At 40.5% G+C, this 22,174-nt stretch overlaps 1 protein-coding gene across 2 annotated transcripts in view; it reads left to right on the top strand.

Moving 5' to 3' along the window:
- The window catches only part of PIK3R4 (phosphoinositide-3-kinase regulatory subunit 4), a 78,555-nt gene that overhangs the window by 40,487 nt on the left and 15,894 nt on the right, over positions 1-22,174 (top strand). For both annotated transcript variants that reach the window (XM_070377193.1, XM_005898395.3), the window contains 4 exons: positions 5,566-5,767; positions 7,671-7,858; positions 8,584-8,794; positions 14,530-14,695. In XM_070377193.1, the coding sequence (XP_070233294.1) occupies positions 5,566-5,767; positions 7,671-7,858; positions 8,584-8,794; positions 14,530-14,695 (767 nt within the window). The remainder of the gene's footprint in view (positions 1-5,565; positions 5,768-7,670; positions 7,859-8,583; positions 8,795-14,529; positions 14,696-22,174) is intronic.

Raw genomic sequence — 22,174 nt, 5'->3', positions numbered from 1 at the left:
GCTGCTGGAAAGGACAGCAGGCTAGAGTCTCCGAGGCCCTGGGCAGCAGCAGCACAGCACTGGCTTCCCCAGGTTGAGAACACGCAGTGAGTCTACTTTCTGTGTTGTGTGCCTGTCCTTGAAATAGGTTTGATGAGTAGATATTGGCATCATTTCATTAGATAAGGAAACTGAGGCTCAGTGAGGGTAGTTAAGCTCCTGTGCATGCACACTTAGTGAACATTACATTTCAAAGCTAATGTTGGAACCTAAACCTGTCTTCACTCTGCATGCCTCCCCAAGTCCCCCACCCCCGCAAAGTGCCATCGTGCCTCTCAAAGTGCCCAGAGGATAAGGGACTAAAGCTGAGAGTCTTGCTGGGGTTTTACGTGGACTTAGGAAGAGGCCTCTGGGCCGCTCGTCTCTTCCAGCCCTGTGTGAGTCTGTCTTTTTGGTCCCTTTGCTACTGAGTTTGTTGGGATTACCAGAAGAGGCCTGGAGCCAGAGGCGGTTTTGGAGGTGGGAACTGAGTCCTTGTCCTAATGTTAGGAATACAGAGGGGAGAAATTAGCCTCTGTGGAGTTTACCCTCCTGCAGAATTTTTTTTTTTTTTTTGCTCGGGGTTCTTCAGTGCTCTTTTCTGTAGTACCACTTGGGGACACTTGAGATACGGTGTGACTAAAATAGGCCTTTCCAGAGCAGCCTAGTGTTGTTTCTCTGATATATTCAGAGCACCAGATAATAGACTTAAAGTACACTTCTGGAATTACCTCTGTGGGAGTTGAAATCTGCCTGTACTCCAGATTTTCAATAGGATTTCCCATCTGGAGGTAACACATGTCAGGATTATTTTAGATTGATCTCATCTATGAGAGCTCCCTGTTTTTTTCATATTCATTTAATCAGATACTAGAACAGACACTTTAACTAACATTTTAAACTTTTACATATTTTTAACTAAAAAGATTTTGACTTGGTAGTATAGATGCATGGTGTAAAATTGAAAAGCTGTATAAGAAGATATACAATAAAATGTAAGTTTTCGTCTAATCTCTGACTCCTGGCCATCCGTTTTTCTTTCTCTGTTGATTGTGAATTTTATACTGTTGGGTGCTGAATCCCTTTACACTACACAGTTGGCCCTCTATATCCACACATTCCACATCCATGAATTCAACCAACCGTGGGTCAAAAATATTAAAAAAAAAAAAAAAAAATTCCAGAAAGTTCCAAAGAGCAAAACTTGAATTTGCCTCATACTGGTAACTGTTAACATTGTATTTACAACTTTTTACATAATATTTACATTGTTTTAGATATTATAAGTAATCTAGAGGTAATTTAAAGTATATAGGAAGATGTTTGTAGGTTCCTTGCAAATACTGTGCTGCCATTTTATTTAGAGGATCAAGCATCTGTGGATTTTGTTGGGGGTCCTGAGGATGGCTATATTGTGTTGGATTTGTTCTGTAGTTAAACTTATTTGGAGTTGGTTTGATGATGTTAAGCCTTGGTTTTGAGCTTTGTTAGAAGAGATCCAGATCAGCCTTTGGTCAGTGGCCAGCTTAGCTTGATTCCTAGGGACTTGTGAGGACATGATGTTCTCTGTGGCAAGAGGTCTCTCACTTCCGGCTGGTAGGAGCAGAGTGAGTGATCCTCAGCCTTGTCAGCTCTGGGGTTATTTGGCTTGCTGCTTTCTGTTGCCTTTTCCTGGTCCCAGGTGTTGGTGTTCATACGCATGTAGCTCAGCACTCAGTGGGAGACTGGTGGCGCCCTGACCACAGCTCTTGCTTGGCAGGGGATCTCTCTTCTTCAGGGCTCTGCCCCATTCTTGGCCGTTTGGCTTCCTGGAACTCTGATTTGTCTCTTGAATGTGGCTCTGATGAACTCTGAGTCCCCCCCACCATCGCCCTCCTCACGCCATGGCCTGGAAACTCTCCAAAGAGTAAGCTGGGACAGTCATAGGACTCACCTTTATCTGGGGGAATCAGAGCCCTGTGCTTCCTGTTTTCCAGTGTCTGAAATGTGTCATATCGTATTTTTTGTCTGGTTTTAAAGTTGTTTTAAATGAGAGGGTAAATCTTGTCCCTGTTATACATCATGGCTGGAAGCAGAAGTCTGACGGATATTAAGGGACTACACTTTTGCTGTAAACAATAGAATGGGAAAGATGAGATCTCTTCAAGAAAATTAGAGATACCAAGGGAACCGTTCATGCAAAGATGGGCTCAATAAAGGACAGAAACGGTGTGGATCTAACAGAAGCAGATGATATTAAGAAGAGTTGGCAAGAATATACAGAAGAACAGTACAAAAAAGATCTTCGGACCCAGATAATCACGGTGTGAGATCACTAACCTGCAGGCATACGTCCTGGAGTGCAGTGTTAAGTGGGCCTTAGGATGCATCACTACGAACAAATGCACTCAATATGCCAGCAGATTTGGAAAACTCAGCAGGGGCCGCAGGACTGAAAAAGGTCAATTTTCATTCCAGTCCCAAAGAAGGGCATTGCCAAAGAATGCTCAAATTACCGCACAATTGCACTCATCTCACACACTAGCAAAGTAATGCTCAAAATTATCCAAGTCAGGCTTCAGTAGTACGTGAACCATGAACTTACAGATGTTCAAGTTGGATTTAGAAAAGGCAGAAGAACCAGAGATCAAATTACCAACCTCTGATGAATCATCGAAAAAGCAAGAGAATTCCAGAAAAACATCTGCTTCATTGATTATACCAAAGCCTTTGACTGTGTAGATCACAACAAACTGTGGAAAATTCTTCAAGAGATGGGAATATCAGACCACCCTCCATGCCTCCTGAGAACTCTGTATGCAGGTCAGGAAGAAACAGAACTGGACATGGAACAACAGACTGGTTCCAAATGGGGAAAGAAGTATGTCAAGGCTGTATATTGTCCCCCTGCTTATTTAACTTATATGCAGAGTACATCATGAGAATTGCTAGGCTGGATGAAGCACAAACTAGAATCAAGATTGCTGGGAGAAATATCAATAACCTCAGATATGCAGATGACACCACCCTTATGGCAGAAAGTGAAGAACTAAAGAGCCTCTTGATGAAAGTGAAAGAGGAGCATGAAAAAGCTGGCTTAAAGCTTAACATTCAGAAAACTAAGATCATGGCATCTGCTCCCATCACTTCATGGCACATAGAAGGGGAAACAATGGAAACAGTGAGACTTTATTTTCTTGGGCTCCAGAATCACTGAAGATGGTGACTGCAGCTACGAAATTAAAGGACGCTTGCTCCTTGAAAGAAAAGCTATGACCAACCTAGACAGCCTATTAAAAAGCAGAGACATTATTTTGCCAACAAAAGTCCGTCTCATCAAAGCTATGGTTTTTCCAGTAGTCATGTATTGATGTGAGAGTTGGACTATAAAGAAAGCTGAGCGCTGAAGAATTGATGCTTTTGAACTGTGGTGTTGGAGAAGACTTGAAAGTCCCTGGGACTGCAGGGAGATCCAACCAGTCCATCTTAAAGGAAATCAGTCCTGAATATTCATTGGAAGGACTGATGCTGAGGCTGAAACTCCAGTACTTTGGCCACCTGATGCGAAGAACTGACTCATTGGAAAAGACCCTGATGCTGGGAAAGATTGAAGGCAAGAGAAGGGGACGACAGAGGATGAGATGGTTGGATGACATCACCAACGCAATGGACATGAGTTTGAGTATGCTTCGGGAGTTGGTGATGGGACGGGGAAGCCTGGTGTTCATGGGTTCGCAAAGAATCAGACACGACTGAGCAACTGAACTGAGCTAATTGTCCTTGTCAGGGTTTTTTCTTTGTTTTTTGATGATGCATTCCTAACATTTTTTTAATTGAGATATAGTTCATAGTGAAATTTAGTGTTTAAAAGCACACAGTTCAGTGGTTTTTAGTGTATTCACAAAGTTGTGAAACCATCACCACTAATTCTAGAACATTTTCTAGAATATGTGAAGTCGCTTAGTTGTGTCTGACTCTTTGGGACCCCATGGACTGTATGTAGCTTGCCAATCTCCCCCATCCATGGGAGTCTCCAGGCAAGAATACTGGAGTGGGTAGCCATTCCCTTCTCCAGGGGATCTTCCTGACCCAGGGATCAAACCCAGGTCTCCTGCATTGCAGGCTGACACTTTATCTTCTGAGCCACCAGGGAAGCCCCTGGAACATTTTCATCAGCCTGAAAAGAATGTCCTTTTCCATCAGCAGTCATTCCCTATTTGCTTCTCCCTCTGGCAGCCACTCAGTCTGCTTTGTGTTTCTGTGAATTTGCCTGTCTTGGATATTTCGTGTAAATGAGATCACACAGTATGTGACTTTTGTGACTGGCTGCTTTTGCTCAGCAGAATATGTTTAGAGCTCCATGGTTGGGGAGTCTCTCCACTCAGCCTTCTTTCTGGCCTTCCCTTGTGTGGACTGAAGCAGAGCCATCCTTTCCTATGAGCTGAAACGTAGGCTAAAAAAAGAGAAGAACTGTTAGCTGTGTCATTGTCTAAGTAGATTTTAGGAGAAATGTAAATAAATGAATTTCAGGTTAATATTGGAAAAAATTTGTCAAGGATATTGTACAAGTATTATACTTTAATGTTATTTTATTTCATTATTTCTTAGCTTTTTGACTTTCTAGAGTTGATTTTCCTCTTGTGCCAGTGGATTGTGACTATTACTTTAAGCTCCAGTTTTAGAGGGATTTTAGATTGAGGCCTTAGGGAATTGTCATTTTATTAGTTTTTTCATTTGCGTAATAAAAACATTCTACAGGAGTTCTTGGAGGTGGGAAAGTTAAGAAAATGCAGAACTGCTCCAAGTACCAGAATGTTTACTTTGCACATCGAATTCATTATTTAAATTAAGTAGTATTCATTAGCTGTCAGTTTGAAGTGTTTTGTCTTACGTGGATTAATTTACTAAAATTTTATAATCGTCTTATAAGATGGGTACTAGTAATTACCCTCATAGGTAAACAGAGGTCCAGAGAAAGTGGGTGGCTTGCTCACGGCCATACAGATTGTAAGTAATGCGGCTGGAATTTGAACCACAGGGCCTGACTCTAGTCTTCCTGTTACCTTAGGATGCCAGTGTGTTGCTTACACTTGCCTGTCAGTCCATGAGGCGTGTGTTGAGAATGCTCAGAATGCGTTATGTATCACAGAGTGCCTTCCCAGCAGTGTCCCACCGCATAGTCCAACACATCTAGGGACAAAGTCCAAGTACACACGCTTTCTTCTGCTTCATGCACTTGCAGAAGTTATACATTAAAGGTCTACCAGGCACTGTGTTAAGTTCTTTGGAGATTTCAAAGGTGAATTGTATTTGAATGTTGCCTGTTAGAAAGAATGTTAAGATATAAATCATGATACAAAGTAGAAAATGCCCGGTAGAGGGAGAGTGTCCTCCGAGATCAGAGTACTGTTGTTCTGTATTGATAATTCCCTTTTCTCTTGCCTTTGCTTGCTTCATTTTACTGTTCTCACTCTTAAATTTTAAATTGAGTGGTTTGACCCTTCAGTTGTGAGTCATTTTGAGGCCTATTATTACTTGCAAAATAACCTACGTTTTATTTGTTTTTAGGGAATGACAGAGGAAGAGGAAGACAAGCTTTTGGCTCTGAAAGACTTCATGATGAAATCTAACAAGGCAAAGGCCAATATAGTGGATCAGAGTCATCTCCATGATAGTAGTCAGAAAGGTGTAATTGATTTGGCAGCCTTAGGTATAACTGGGAGACAAGTTGATCTTGTTAAAACCAAACAGGAACCAGATGACAAGCGAGGTTAGTATATTTCTGTGTGTGCGTGTTAGCTTGTTATTACTAGTTATTTCATAAGTTTTTAGTAGTAAAACTAAGAAGTCACATTTCTCACATATAGAACTTTCAAATACAGTGAGTGAATGACTCCATTTATATTTAATAGCAAGAAGACTTGGGAGAGGAAAAGTGGAGAAGTGGACATACAGTTAAGAAATTAAGTAACTTTCCAAATTCATGGATTTGTACATGTGGAGTCAGAATTCAATCCAAAGTCTGACTCCAAAGCCTAGTTGCCTCTGTGGCAGTATATGATTGAAGGCAAAATTCTATTTTTTAATCCTTTAAGCACCAACCCAAGGTCAATAGTCTATGTAAAAAGAGGGTAAAGTTTCCTATCTTGTTACTAGTGGGTAACGGCCAGTGAATTGAATAGTCTTGCAAAGGAGAGATGCATTCATGATTTGAAAGTAAAAGTGTTAGTCGTACCGTCGTGTCTGACTCTCTGATCCCATGGACTGTAGCCCATCAGGCTCCTCTGTACATGGAATTTTCATGATTTTAAGTCTTGAGATTTAAACCTGTTGGCTCTTGTGACATTGATGTTGATTGTGTGAGGTTTTTAAAATCTCATGCATTCTTCCCTTTAACCTTTTTTGGAGATATACTGACTTCTAAGTACATGCCTTTTAAAATCCTTATATTCCAGCATCGGGCTTTCCCTGTGGCTGGGTGGTAAAAAATCCACCTGCTGTGCAGGAGACACAGGTTTGATCCTTGGGTTGGGAAGATCCCCTGGAGAAGGAAATGGCAACCCACTTCAGTGTTCTTGCCTGGAAAATCCCATGGACAGAGGAGCCTGGTGGGCTACAGTCCATGTGGCTGCAAAGAGTCGGACACAATTTACAACCTAACAACAACATTCTAGTATCAGCTTTTGAGGGCAGCTGATGAATTACTTTAAAAAAAGAAAAGACCTCTAACTGTTGAACTTGGAATAAAGTATTTGCAACTTAACTATTAACGGTTTACAGCAGCGGTCCCCAACCTTTTTGGCACCAGTGGCCGACAGTTTTTCCACGGGTGAGGGATGAGGTTGGTTTCCGTTTCACTGGCTATTCACATTTTGCTGTGCAGCCTGGTTCCTATCCATCAATGACCTGGGGGTGGGGACCCCTGACTTATAGCCATAAAATGTTAAGCATTTATACCATTCATAAGAAAAACCACAAGCTCCCGAAAGAAAAATAGTGAAGGATTTGAACATACAAGTTATAGAATAGAGATACACATTTAAAAGGTAAACAGTGAAATGAATGCAAATAGAAATGAGATGCCATTCTCTGCCTTTGTGATTAGTGAAGACTGATGATGCTTGTCAGCAAGCGGCAGGGAATGGGCATTTTCACTAAATTCATTGTTTTTGAGCTTATAAATTGAACATATTATTAATACTATTATTTTTTACTATTTGACTTATATTTTCAGTTCTGGAAATTTCTCATAGAAACGCTGACAGACATGTGAAGGAATATGCATAAGAATGCAAATGACTTTTTATTTTTTCTTTTCTTCACCCCATGTAACTGATTCTGGATATAAAGAGGTCATATTTATCAGTGTAGTCAGGACATTTGAAAAAGTTATATTTTTGTTGGTTCTTCAGATAAAGTGGTTCCTTGAAATTGAGCTAGCCTTGGACAACTAGGAAGCAGTTAGGTCTGATTACTAACACTACTGAAAGTGCATCTGTCCATCTGTCCTAGAGATGAAATGAGAGCTAACATGTTTATGCGTGAATATAAATAAATCAGCCCTCATGAAGTCCATGTTGTCCCCCTTCCTCCAGCCCACACACGCAAAGAGCAATAAAAGCACGGATTTGTCATAGATGCTTCCTTCAGATTATTCTGATCTTTTTTCATAGCTAGAAAACATGTTAAACAAGACTCAAATGTCAATGAAGAGTGGAAAAGCATGTTTGGCTCTCTGGAGCCACCGAGCATGCAGCAGGCCCTGCCTAAAGGGAGTGATCAGGAGGTGGTGCCGGCTGGGAAGCCGCCTCGTTCCGAGTCCTCCGCTGCTGTCTGCGTCCCTTTGTCGACTTCTCCACAGGTATTGTCATCCCGGCAGTAGTGCGCTTTTTGTCTGTGGATCTCATTCTACTGTTTGGATGTTTAAAGGCTGTGTACTGTACTGGAAAAATCAATACAGTGACTTGTCTTTTAGGAAGGATGTTTTTCTTTCCAGAAGAGGTTTATTTTCATAGACAAAGAGAAATCTAGTATTGAAAGCACCAAATAAGGTGATCTGAAACTGGGGTGAGGTCGTCATTATGAACTATGATTCTACTCATAGGCTGCAGTGAACCTTTAAAATCTTCTTTTATTCTTCATTTAATATAGCATAGTTACATCTGTAAGATAGCAAAAATACTTCTATTAAGAAAAGTCCCAGGTTTACTCTGTGTGAGAAATGTCATGATTTGGATATATTTGAAGTAAGTTTTTAATTTGCAGTAATTCTTCCCTAGGCAATATATTTTAATTGAATGAACTGATAAAATTCTCTTTCTTTTTTTCAGTTAAATTAATGAATATTTTTGTTTAATGTTATTCCTACACTGATAATTTTTTTAAAATATGGAGATTTGGAATTAGTGGTTAAAGTTTATCTTAATTAGGTTTTCACTGAAAAATATGTCCCTGTATTTAGATGGATTTAAAAATTGGTACATAACTAAGGACAAAAGTCTGGTGTAATAAATAGAACATGGGTACATTTTAATCATCAAACATACTGTACTTACGACACAGATACTTATTCTTTTGGTTTTGCAGATTCCAGAAGTGACAAATGTCCAAAATAGAAAACCAACAATACAGGTTTTAAGTAGTACAATTTTACCGTCCACTTACCAGATCCGGATCACAACGTGTAAAACTGAGCTTCAGCAGCTCATACAACAGAAACGGGAGCAGTGCAATGCCGAGAGGATAGCTAAGCAGATGATGGAAAACGCTGAGTGGGAGAGTAAACCCCCCCCACCGGGTAAGTGTGCCATTGACGGGCAGTGGTATTCCAGCCTGGGTGCCAGGGCCTGGAATCCAGTGGAAGAAACTGGTACCAGTTACTGGCAGAGGAAGTGATCACAAAGCTGTCACTTTGAAAGCCCACGATACCTAATGTTTTTGCCAGGTGGTCCAGTGGCTGAGGCTCCACGCGTCCAGTGCAGGGAAGCCAGGTTTGATCCCTGGTCGGGGAACCAGATCCTGCGTACTGCACCTGAGACCTGGTGCAACCTAAATACATACATACATATACATATATATATAAAATATATATATATATATATAATAAGCCCACAGGAAGAACCAAGAAGTGAGAAATCCCAACTCATTATTTGTGGAATTTGGATCTTGGCTCTGGCAGTGCCTTTTAGGCCTGTTACCTACTGTTTTATCCTGTCTGTGGTGCATGTTCCCCATTCATAGTGCTGGGTTTTACCTGCCTGCTTAGTGTCGTGCCACTTTCTCACTAAATGTCAGACCTCCTTGAGTAAACTCTGGCTTTCAATTTCTGAAGGGTTTAATAGCTATGAATTTTCTTTAAAAAATAGGTAGAAACATTTGAAAAATAATGAATGCTTTAAAAATAAATCAAAATCACCTATAACCAACCATCACTCAGCAATCGTCAACATTAAGATTTTTGGGAAAACACTTCTGTATTCTGAGAAAATTTAAAGAAACTTGAAATATTTTAGATGGAAACTGTGCCTCAGCTGTGTTAACAGACATGCCCAGTATTATGTGATGGAGCTCATCTCTGATATTGGACTGGCAGATTTTTAAAAACGTTTTTAATGAATTTCTGTATAGTTTTAATAATAAAAATGTATCTTAAAAACTGAGATGAAATATATGCTTGTGGATTAGTCAGTTCAGTCGCTCAGTCATTTCCAGCTCTTTGCAATGCCATGGACCACAGCACGCCAGGCCTCCCTGTCCATCACCTACTCCGGGAGCTTACCCAAACTCATGTCCATAGAGTCAGTGGTGCCATCCAACCATCTCATCCTCTGTCGTCCCCTTCTCCCCTGCCTTCAATCTTTCCCAGCATCAGGGTCTTTTCAAATGAGTCCGTTCTTTGCATCAAGTGGTCAAAATATTGGGTAGAGATTGAAAAACCACATGAGTTCCCACAGGCTTCCGTTGTGAATGTAGGAAAAATGCCAGTGGAGACCAATGATTTAAAGATTTCAGAAATATTATTAAGTGGTCTGTGTAGTCACATAAATTTTTTTTTAAGAAAATAAATACCCTGGAATGTTTGTTTCTATAATACAGTTCAATATGGTTTATCAGCCCTGCTTTAAAAACAAAAACTGTTGATCACGCTCTGTCTATTTTATTATAGAATCTGTCTTTATAAGTTGCATTTTATACCTAAGTGAAGCTATACGTTTTATTCAGTAATCCCAGAAAAGGTATCAGATTTTGTGGTTCATGAAAGGTACAATGACTGTTGGACTTTTGATTTTTTCCTTTCCACACTTGAGTGGTTTTGTGAAATTGATTTTCTCTTGGGGGAAATGTTCAACCTAGCCTGTTCTATTGTCCAGACTTCATGGCAGAATATTTTTTAGTATTCTCAAATCTAGTATATCCTCCCTGGAAATCACATTCAGCTGTTCTTTCCACACATGTGACCTAGAGATGCAAGGGGAACGGTATTTTTCGGTTGAATATGCCGGGTTTGGCAATGGTCTTGGTTTCAGGTTTGTTTCTTGGTAAAAGAAATAAGTTGATTTTAAGATAACGTTACTTAGCAGGCATAGATCCTTCAGTATAGCTTTTTAAAAAAATTATTTTAATTGGAGGATGATTGCTTTACATTACTGTATTGACTTCTGGGTGCAAAAAGATATGACACTGAAATATAAACTCCCCAGGTTGGTAGGTGCCCAATATGCTACTGGAGAAGAGCGAAGAAATAACTCCAGAAGGAATTAAGAGGCTAAGCCAAAGCAGAAACAGCTCCCAGTTGTGGATATGACTGGTGATGAAACTGAAGTCTGGTGCTGTAAAGAACAACATTGCATAGGAACCTGGAATGTCAGGTCCATGAATCAGGGTAAATTGGAAGTGGTCAAACAGGAGATGGCAAGAGTGAACATCGATATTCTAGGAATCAGAGAACTAAGATGGACTGGAATGAGTGAATTTAACTCAGATGACCAGTGTATCTACTACTATGGGCAAGAATCCCTTAGAAGAAATGGAGTGGCTATCAGTCAACAAAAGAGTCCAAAATGCAGTAATTGAGTACAGTCTCAAAAACGACAGAATGATCTCTATTCGTTTCCACAGCAAACCATTCAATATCACGGTAATCCAAGTCTGTTCCCCAACACTAACACCAAAGAAACTGAAGTTGAATGGTTCTCTGAAGATCTACAAGACCTTCTAGAACTAACACCCAAAAAAGATGTCCTTTTCATTATAGGGGACTGAAATGCAAAAGTAGGAAGTCAAGAGATACCTAGAGTAACAGGCAGGTTTGGCCTTGGAATACAAAATGAAGCAGAGCAAAGACTTAACAGTTTTGCCAAGAGAATGCCCTGGTCATAGCAAACACCCGCTTCCAACAACACAAGAGCTGACTCTGCACATGGACATCACCGGATGGTCAATACCAAAATCAGATTGATTATATTCCTCACAGTTGATGATGGAGAAGCTCTATACTATCAACAAAAATGACCAGGAGCTGACTGTGGCTCAGATCATGAACTCCTTATTGCAAAATTCAGACTTAAATTTGAATAAAATAGGGAAAACCCTAGGGCATTCAGGAATGACCTAAATCAAACCCCTTATGGTTATACAGTGGAAGTGACAAATAGATTCAAGGGATTAGATCTGATAGAGCGCCTGAAGAACTCTGGACAGAGGTTTGTGACATTGTACAGAAGGCAGTGAAGAAAACCATCCCCAAGAAAAAGAAATGCAAAAAGACAAAATGTCTGTCTGAGGAGGCCTTACAAATAGCTGAGAAAAGAAGAGAAGCAAAAGGCAAAGGAAGAAAGGAAAGATATATCCACCTGAATGCAGAGTTCCAGCAAATAGCATGGAAAGATAGGAAAGCCTTCCTCAGTGATCAGTGCAAAGAAATACAGGAAAAACCATAGACTGGGAAAGACGAGAGATCTCTTCAAGAAATTTAGAGATACCAAGGGAACATTTCATGCAAAGGTGGGCAGATATAAGGACTGAAACAGTATGAACCTAGCAGAAGCAAAAGATATTAAGAAGAGGTGGCAAGAATACACAGAAGAACTGTACAGAAAAGATCTTAACGACCCAGATGACCACGATGGTGTGATCACTCACCTAGAGCCAGACATCTTGGAATGTGAAGTCAAGTGGGCCTTAGGAAGCATCACTATGAACAAAGCTAATGGAGATGGTGGAATTCCAGTTGAGATGTTTCAAATCCTGAAAGATGATGCTGTGAAAGTGCTGCACTCAATATCCCAGCAAGTTTGGAAAACTCAGCAGTGGCCACAGGACTGGAAAAGGTCAGTTTTCATTCCATTCCCAAAGAAAGGCATTGCCAAAGAATGTTCAAACTACAGTTGCACTCATTTCACATACTTTGAGCAAAGTAATGCTCAAAATTCTCCAAGCTAGGCTTCAACAGTATGTGAACTGAGAACTTCCAGATGTTCAAATTTGATTTAGAAAAGGCAGAGGAACCAGAAATCATATTACCAGCATCCATTGGATCATCAAAAAAGTAAGAGAGTTCCAGAAAAACATCTACTTTTGCTTCATTGACTATGCTAAAGCCTTTGACTATGTGGATCATAACAAAGTGGAAAATTCTTCAAGAGATGGGAATACCAGATGATCTTATCTGCCTTCTGAGAAATCTGTGTGCAGGTTAAGGAGAAACAGAACCAGACATGGAACAACAGACCAGTTCCAAATTGGGAAAGGAATATGTTAAGCCTGTATATTGTCACCCTGCTTATTTAGCTTATATGCAGAGTACATCATACAAAATGCCAGACTGGATGAAGCACAAGCTGAAATCAAGATTGCCAGGAGAAATCAATAACCTCAGATAAGGAGATGATACCACTCTTATGGCAGTAAGCAAAGAGCTGCTAAAGAGCTGCTTGATGTAGGTGAAAGATCAGAGTGAAAAAGCTGTTTTAAAACTCAGCATTCAGAAAACTAAGATCATGGCATCCGGTCCCATCACTTCATGGCAAATAGATGGGGAAACAATGACATACTTTATTTTCTTTTCTTGGGTGACTGCAGCCATGAAATTAAAAGACGCTTGCTCCTTGGAAGAAAAGCTATGCCAAACACAGATAGTGTGTTAGAAAAGTAGGGACATTACCTTGCCAACAGAGGTCCATCTAGTTAAAGCTTTGGTTTTTCCAGTAGTCATGTATGGATGTGAGAGTGGGACCATAAAGAAGGCTGAACACTGAAACATTGATGCTTTTGAGCTGTGGTGTTGAAAAGGACTCTTGAGAGTCCCTTGGACTGCAAGGAGATCAGTCCTGAATATTCATTGGAAGAACTGATGCTGATGCTAAAGCTGAAGCTCCTATACTTTGGTCACCTGATGCAAAGAGCTGACTCATTAGAAAAGACCTTGATGCTGGGAAAGATTGAAGGCAGGAGGAGAAGGGGACAACAGAGGATGAGATAGTTGGATGACATCACTGACTCAATGGACATGAGTTTTTGCAAGCTCTGGGAGATGGTGATGGACAGGGAGGCCTGGCATGCTGCAGTCCATGGTGTCGCAGAGTTGAACATGATTGAGCAAGTGAACAATATATGTATGTCCCCTCTCTTCTGAACCTCCCTCCTACCTTCCATCCCATCCCACACCCTAGGTTTTTTTAAAAATTGATTAATATTAAATATTATTAAATGTTATGCCCAAATATAAAGTTTTTTTTTAATCAAACATTGAAGATTGTTATATGCAAAGACCTATGCTGGATATTGTGAATGATACAGGATGGATAAAACATAGTCTCTGGCCTCAGGGACTTTGTTGTTTACTAGAGGATATTAATTATTCATGAAAAGAATATACACGAGCAGAGTGTATAGATGTCATAAGGTACTAGAAAATCCTTGGGTATTCTGAGCCTTATTTATAATCCTGTTTATACCAATCTGTTGATGTCATAGAATATATGATTGCAGGCAGAGAAGAAGTCCACATTTGGGTTTTACTGTGGACCTGGGGCAGTGTTAGACGCTTTATATCTCATTTACCCATACAGTCATTGTGTGGGTTGAGTAATTTCCCCCTCATTTTACGTTTGTGGGAATTGAAACCTAAGTACCCCAAGATCACACTGTGGTGTGATAGATCTGGGTCTTTGAGGCTTTTGGAGTGGGCTCTCTCCCTAGTGCCCCATTTCTCTACATCAAGGTAGTCATTACCTCTTGCCGTTGAGCAAGTAGTTGGGGTTTTTCCTGGTAGCAGATGGCTAGTGTGCCCTCTTAGATGCTGGAGAAGGCCTTAGGGCAGTCTTTCTAAGGCTGTTTGAAAGGATATCTTCCTCCATAGGCAATAATATCTGATGTGGTCCAGTAGGCCACTCAGTATTGACTAGCTCTTGGGACCCTTTGTTTAGTTCTTATGAACTGTTCTCCTGTTGGCTGTTGATGCTTGTAGCTGGGCATAAAGGGAAGATTGTATCTGTAAACTGAAACTTAAGACACGCTCCTGGTTTTCCTCAGGGTGGCGGCCTAAGGGGCTACTTGTGGCACATCTTCACGAACATAAGTCTGCTGTGAATCGGATTAGAGTCTCTGATGAGCATTCACTGTTTGCCACGTGTTCAAATGATGGCACAGTGAAAATCTGGAACAGTCAGAAGATGGAGGGGAAGACCACCACCACCAGGTAACCTGCACCTAGGCGGAGAGGCCACCCCCCGACCCAGTCACTGAGTGCTCACTCCGTGACAGGTACTGTTTTAGGTACCAGGAATACAGTGGTGATAAATAGACACAAATACATGTTCTGGGAAAATTAACGTCAGTGGGAGAGGCGACAGACAATAAACATTGTGTAAGTAAGTAAAACAGGTTGTGTTTTTGGATGGTAAGAAATTTTATTGGAAAAAATGATAGCAGAAAAAGAGGGGTAGAGGGTGAGTGGGTGGGGTAGACTAGAGTTTAAAGAAATTGGCTAGAGACTTCTTCACGGAGAAGGTATCCTTTAAAGAAGCCCCTGACAAAGATGAGAGAAAATGCCACGGATGTCCTGGGAAAGAGCCTTCTCTGCAGAGGAAACATGGGCCTCAGAGACAGAAGAATGTTTGGCATGTTCGGGGAAGAACAGGAAGGTCTGTGTGAGGGAGAAGGAAGTCAGAGGGCCCGAGTTCACAGGGCCTTGCAGGCTGTCGTGAGGGGCTTAGCCTCTGAGTGAGGTGTGGGGGCCTTTGGATGGTTCTGCATGGTGGAGAGACATGATCTGAGTCAAACTTCAACAGAATTACTCTGGCTCTTGTGTTGAGAATAGACTGAGGAGGTGCAGGGTAGAAGGATTAGGAGGCTTTTTCTGTAACTGAGCGAGATGGGGGACATAGTGGGAAATGATCAGATTCTGGGTATGTTTTAATGCTGGCATCAACAAGATTTGCTGAATGGGTTAGATGGAGTGTGAGCAACAGAGAAAGTAGGAAATGATAAGAGTGCCCAGTCAAGAGAGACATAATTATTAGTTGAAATCTTGAAGACTCTTCACATATGCATGATGAGGTTATGATAAATGGGGGAGATATTTTAGATTTGTACAACTTTGTAGTTGTGTGCCTAATTTGGTCTGGATCCGAAAAGAAAGCTATTAGAAATCAAAATTGAATCTATGTACATGAAAAGATGTGGGGAACCTTTGGTACTTTTCTCATTATCAGTTCATTGACCATGCTGTTTTTCAGTCAGTTAAGTTGTGTCCAACTCTTTGCAACCCCACGGACTGCAACACACCAGGCTCTTCTGTCCCCACTCTCCTGGAGTTTGCTCAAGTTTATGACCATTGAGTCATTGATGTCTAATCATTGACCACTGACCATTTGACCAGTAACCACAAAATGGTCAACAAAATATCTTTGATAAACTAATTAATAAGTTTACTCCTTACCGACCTGATATGATTTTGTTCTGTTAATTCTGCTCTAATCTTTGCAGCATGCTTAGTTATTTTTCATGTTCATTCACTCTTGGCACTGCGTTGGTCAGAACATAAGTTGAAAACCAGTAAAAGAATCTTGGCTCCATGAGGCAATTTTTTGGTCAATATTTAAATGAAATTTTCAAACCTTGAGAGAGGTTTTCCAGTGAACACACATGCTTGTGGCAAGACTCTAAATACTTAACAATTTTACATTATTTGCTGTGTCGTATAATTATCCATCTTCCTATCAATTCATCTTTTAAAAATGTATTTCAGAGTGAGTCACAGATATCAGAACATTTCTCCCAAAAATTTCAGCCATGTATATTGCTAATATTTGTTTATAGTTCTCCCTTTCTTCTTGGGCATAAAGTTTGTATGCTGTGAAGCACACAGATCTTAACCATTCCAAAAGATCCAGCAAATACACAAACTTGTGCAACTTAAAAACCACTCTCAAGATACAGAACATAACTAGAATGTTCCCTCATGTTCCTTTGCATAAAATGCCTGCCTCCTCCCTGCCTACAGCCATTCTTTTGATTTTCCCCCACCATTATTAGCATTTTGATTAATGTTCTAAAAATCTCTGATAACTATTTTCCAAATGGTTCTTTGTTATTATCATCATTAGTTGTATTCATTTTTGCTTTTATTAGTAGGGTAAGTTTAATTGGTTTGAGTAAGCCTCTCAAGTAAAAACTTGGAATCATCCATTAACTTTGCAGAAACCTCTTGTTAATTCCAGATGCTTTTTATCACAGAGCCATGCCTTTGTCCCCGTGTCATATTTTAGGTAGTGGTAAACCAGAAAATGTGGCAGTTCAGCTGGCAGTAACTGTAGTCTTTGGAACGTTTGTATGATGTTTAGGAGAATGGGTGTCCTCTGGACACGGGGGCTTTCTTGTCTGTAAGAGCAGACTGTAAGCCTTAGCTTGGAGATGCTTCATTCCAGGTCCAGGGAGAGAAAGAGGGCGAGGGAATAGAAAGTGTTGCCCTCATCATGTGCCTTTGTGAGCTGATGAGGGAGAAGGAGGCCTTCAAAGCGGTGCTGTGTTTCTTAGGCGGTCTCACTAGTACCTTCTGACTGCCTGGGTATTTCCCTCATGCAGTATGTTGGCTGACCACCCCATTGCAGCTCTGACTTTCTCCTTGAATTGCATCGGTGATTTAGGCCATCTGGATCTTAGCTCTGCCGTTTGCTTCTTTCTTATTTCAGTTAAACTTTTAGTTTTTCCTTTGTGGACTAATTCTTGAAAAATTGCTGTGTTTTTTTTTTTTTTACTTTTTACATAGATTTTTAAAATTTAATCCTTTGTAGTATTCTAAACTGTATTTTCCATATATGCTCTTTGTGCTCCCCCATTTTTGGCTCATTTAGCTTCTCGATTTTAGGAAACACTGATGTATTTGGTACTTGCCAAATTTGATGGTAAAACATCTAAGTATAGTGTTATTCCAATGAAGAGTAGTGCAAGAAATTATCAGTGTTAGGATTACATAGTTTAGAGTCTGAGATAGTATTAGAAGTTGAAGTTTTTGAGTGATATGGCTACCCTGAAGTAAAGGGTTAACCTGAGGCCTGAACTTTACAAAATTGAATTTTGGGGATAGGAAGAGAGCAGTCAGAAAAGAAGAGAGAAGAAACCATTTAAGTTATGTCATACTGCAACAGAAGGGAGCGTTTAAGAAAGAGATTTATCAGATCAGATCAGATCAGTCGCTCATTCGTGTCTGACTCTTTGCAACCCCATGAATCACAGCACGCCAGGCCTCCCTGTCCATCACCAACTCCCGGAGTTCACTCAGACTCATGTCCATCGAGTCAGTGATGCCATCCAGCCATCTCATCCTCTGTCATCCCCTTCTCCTCCTGCCCCCAATCCCTCCCAGCATCAGAGTCTTTTCCAGTGAGTCAACTCTTCGCATGAGGTGGCCAAAGTACTGGAGTTTCAGCTTTAGCATCATTCCCTCCAAAGAAATCCCAGGGCTGATCTCCTTCAGAATGGACTGGTTGGATCTCCTTGCAGTCCAAGGGACTCTCAAGAGTCTTCTCCAACACCACAGTTCAAAAGCATCAATTCTTCGGCGCTCAGCCTTCTTCACAGTCTAACTCTCACACCCATACATGACCACAGGAAAAACCATAGCCTTGACTAGACGGACCTTTGTTGGCAAAGTAATGTCTGTGCTTTTGAATATGCTATCTAGATTTATCAGCAGCTCTCAAATGCAGTAAAAGTGCCAAGTGGCATGAAAGCCTAGTAAAACAATTGGGTGTTCTCACACAGTGACCTTTGGTGAGTATAGTTCATACATCCATCATCCATGGAAGGCTTTGGACTTTATGTATCACAAGCCTTTATGATGAACATATTCTAAGAAGAAGAAAGATTTAATTCAGATATTTAGTTTTGAGGCTGTTCAGATTGGCTTTTATTTTCCCCTAACATTTTTATTTATTTTTAATCAAAGGATAATTGCTTTACAGTATTGTTTTGATTTCGGCCACACATCAACATGAATCAGCCATAGGTACATATACAGCTCCCTCTTGAGTCTCCCTCCCACCCTCACCCCATCCCACTCCTGTAGGTTGTCACAGAGCCCCAGTGTGAGTTCCCTGAGTCATCCAGCAAACTCCCGCTGGCTCTCTGTGTACACATGGTCGGGCATCTGTTTCCCTGTTCTCCCTCCATTCATCCCACCCACCCCTTGCTGAGTCTGCACACACATCTCTTCTCTAATCTCCATCTCAGCTGCTGCCCTGCAGGTAGGTTCATCAGTACCGTCTTTCCAGAGTCCACATATGTGTTAGTATATGATACTTGTTTCTCTCTTTCTGACTTACTTCACTCTGTATAATAGGCTCTGTGTTCATCCACCTCATTAGAACTGACTCAAATGTGTTCCTTTTTATGGCTGAGCAATAGTCCATTGTGTATATATATACCAAAGCTGGCTTTATCCATTCATCTGTTGGTGGACATCCAGGTTGCTTCCACGTCCCAGCTGTTGTATACATGCTGCAGTGAGCATTCGGGTACATGTGTCTTTCAGTTATGGTTTTCTCAGGGTATATGCCCAGTAGTCGGATTGTTGAGTCATAGGTGGTTTTATTCCTGGTATTTTAAGGAATCTCCAGGCTGTTCTCCATTGTGGCTGTACCAGTTTACATTCCCACCAACAAAGCAAGAGGGCCCATTTCCTTCACACCCTTTCCAGCATTTATTGTTTGTAGATTTTTTGATGATGGCCATTCTGACCCATGTGAGGTGATACCTCACTGTAGTTTGATTTGCATTTCTCTGATAGTGAGCAATGCTGATCATCTTTTTATGTGTTTATTAGCCATCTGTTTGTCTTCTTTGGAGAAATGTCTGTTTAGGTCTTTTTCCCACTCTTTGATTGGGTTGTTTGCTTTTATAGTATTGAGTTGCATGAGTGGCTTGTATATTTTGGAAATTAATTCTTTGTTAGTTGTTTCACTTGCTTATTGTTTTCTCCCATTCTGAGTGTTGTCTTTTCTTGCCTTCTTTTTAATTATAAAAAACTGGGAGCAAACTAAAGATTCAGCAGAAGGAGAGAAACTGGATAAGTAAGTGATTATTGTGGTAATAAAGTGATTGCTGTAGAAATACATTTTTTTGGTATGGACTATATTGATACAGTCTGTGAAAATACAGTTTTGAGAAGTTGGTTTAAGAACTCATGTAGGATTTCTGTTTTTAGAAAGACAGAGTAAGAATTTTCAAAATTATTTTACTCCTTAAAAACAATGAGAACACTGGCAAAAACTGTCAAAAACTGTCAAAATCAACTTTTTCAGGATTCTAGAAATTAAAGTCCTTCATCAATCTGAAAATTGTTGTTTGAGAAAAACGGCTGACTCTCAGAACAGCAAGCCATGGATGTGAGCCCTGATTTCATCCCCCACTACTTCCAAGCTGTACAGTGGCTTTGGAAAACTTAACAGTAACCATGAAAACCAACAGCTTAGTAGCCCCTGGAGGGGTCGTAAAGGCTTTGAACTCCTCCAAGGCCCCGTTTCCAGAGAATTATCACCATTTGACCAGCTTGCTGTAAACCGCCACGATCAGGGCCTGTCCTGTCTTCGTTTGAGCTGTTACTTTGTTCTTTGAGGAAAAACTCTACCCATGGAGCATTTGTTGAAATTATTGATGGGATTTGTTTAACATTGCAGCTGCCTGAGGTGGCAGTCCCAGTTGTAGCTAAGAAGAGGCTCACGAAAAACTTTAAAGCAAGTGTGTGATATCAGTAGGGGGCTTTTGAAAAGTTTGGATGTATGCATGGGTGTCTATAAGACCACATGCACTTGCAGGGTTGTGTATAAGCCCAAGAAAGAACTCTGGAGGCTGCAGGTTCTCAGCTGTGGCTGACCTTGAGTCTCTGTGTGAGCAGGAGATGAAGGATGAGGCCGAGCTGTAAACTGCTTTGTTGAGGGTGTGCCACAGCTAGCACGGAGAGCCTCACAAGGGCTGGACCTCGCATCAGTTCATGAGATATAAGGAATGTCATTGTTATTTAGTCACTAAGTTGTATCTGACTTTTGCAACCCCATGGACTGTAGCCCGCCAGGCACCTTTGTCCATGGAATTTGCCAAGCAAGAATACTGGAGGGGGTTGCCATTTCCTTCTCCAGGACATCGTCCCAACCCAGGGATCGAACCCATTTCTTCTGCATTGGCAGGCAGATTCTTTAATGACCCCAGGAAAGTCATTAGCTGATCATTAATTTAACTGACGCGAGAGTTCAGTGGCCACGCATGAGAAATAAAGACTTTGTAGGATTGGTCTCTAGGCAAGTCACTAAACAAGCAGTGACAACATTGGTATCTTATTTCCGAAGTCAATACATACCAGTTAAAATGTCTAGTTTTGGACAAAAGTTAAAAGTCAGGCAAAGAAATAGGGAAGTATGTCCTATATACAGGAAAAAATGCAGGCAATAGAAACAGTACCTCACTAATCCAAGAAATTGGACTTTTTAGACAATGACTTTAAATTAGTGATTAAAAATATGTTCAAAAAATTAGAAGAAATTATGTCTAAAGGATTAAAAGGAAATTATGAGAAAAATGTATCAACAAATAGACAATGTCAATAAAGGGATAGAAATGATAAACAGAAATCCTGGCGTTCTGAAGTATAATAACAGAAATGAAGAGTTCAGGGCTGAACAGCAGATTTCAACTGGCGAGAGAAAAAACCAGGGACTTGAAAATAGAAAATAGTTGACATCCATTCAGAAGTATAAAAACTAAAAGAGAATAAAGAAAACCAAACAGAGCCTCAGAGGCCTGTGGACCACCGTCAGGTGTACCAACATACACATGATAGTCCCAAAAGGCAAGGAGAGAGAACATTGGAGGAAATACGGCTTGAACCACCCCCCCGCCCCCGCCCCAGATTTGGTGAGAAGCATTAATCTGCACATTTGAGGAGCTCAGCTAACTCCAAATAGGACAAAGATCAAAGAGAGCCATACGAGAGACATGATAAGCAAATTGTTGAAGCAATTGTTGAAAAATATTGAAGCAAAAGAGCAAAGAGACTCATCTTGTACGAGGGACCTTCAGTAAGGTTAATAGCTGACATTCAATCAGAAATGGTGGAGCCTGGAAGTCAGTGAGATGATATATTCAGAGTCTAGGAAGAAAAAGACTGACAGTAATTCTATATCCAGCAGAATTGTCTTTCAGAAACAAAGGAGAAATTAAGATATTCCAAGGTAAATAAAAACAGGGAATTTATTGCCAGAAGATTTCACCTGAAAGAAATACCAAAAGGAGTCTGTCGTGCTGACAGGAAAGGACATGAGACTAACTTGAACCACATGAAGAAATAAAGAGCATCAAGTAAAGGTATCAATAGATACAGGAGTGAACATAAGACAGTACAAGTTAGTTTTTTTCTGTAACTCTTTCTGCTGTCTGATTTAAAAGAAGACTATGTAAAGAAATAATTATAAAACTGCATTGAGTTTATAGTGCATAAAGGTGTAATTTGTATGACAGTAATAGTACAGACAAGGGAGGAGGGAGCAGATGTATTGGAGCAAAATTGGTGCTCATCTGATTGTGTTTAGATGTTGATTGTATTTTCCAGGGAAACCACTAAAAGAAACCCTTAAAAACATTTAGTAAAACTCAAAAACGTGTGATAGAGGAAATTAGGGATTGA

This window comes from Bos mutus, chromosome 1 (genome assembly GCF_027580195.1).
Source record: "Bos mutus isolate GX-2022 chromosome 1, NWIPB_WYAK_1.1, whole genome shotgun sequence".
NCBI lineage: Eukaryota > Metazoa > Chordata > Mammalia > Artiodactyla > Bovidae > Bos > Bos mutus.
The sequence above is the reverse complement of the archived record's forward strand: the minus strand, read 5'-3'. Positions and strand labels throughout refer to the sequence as shown.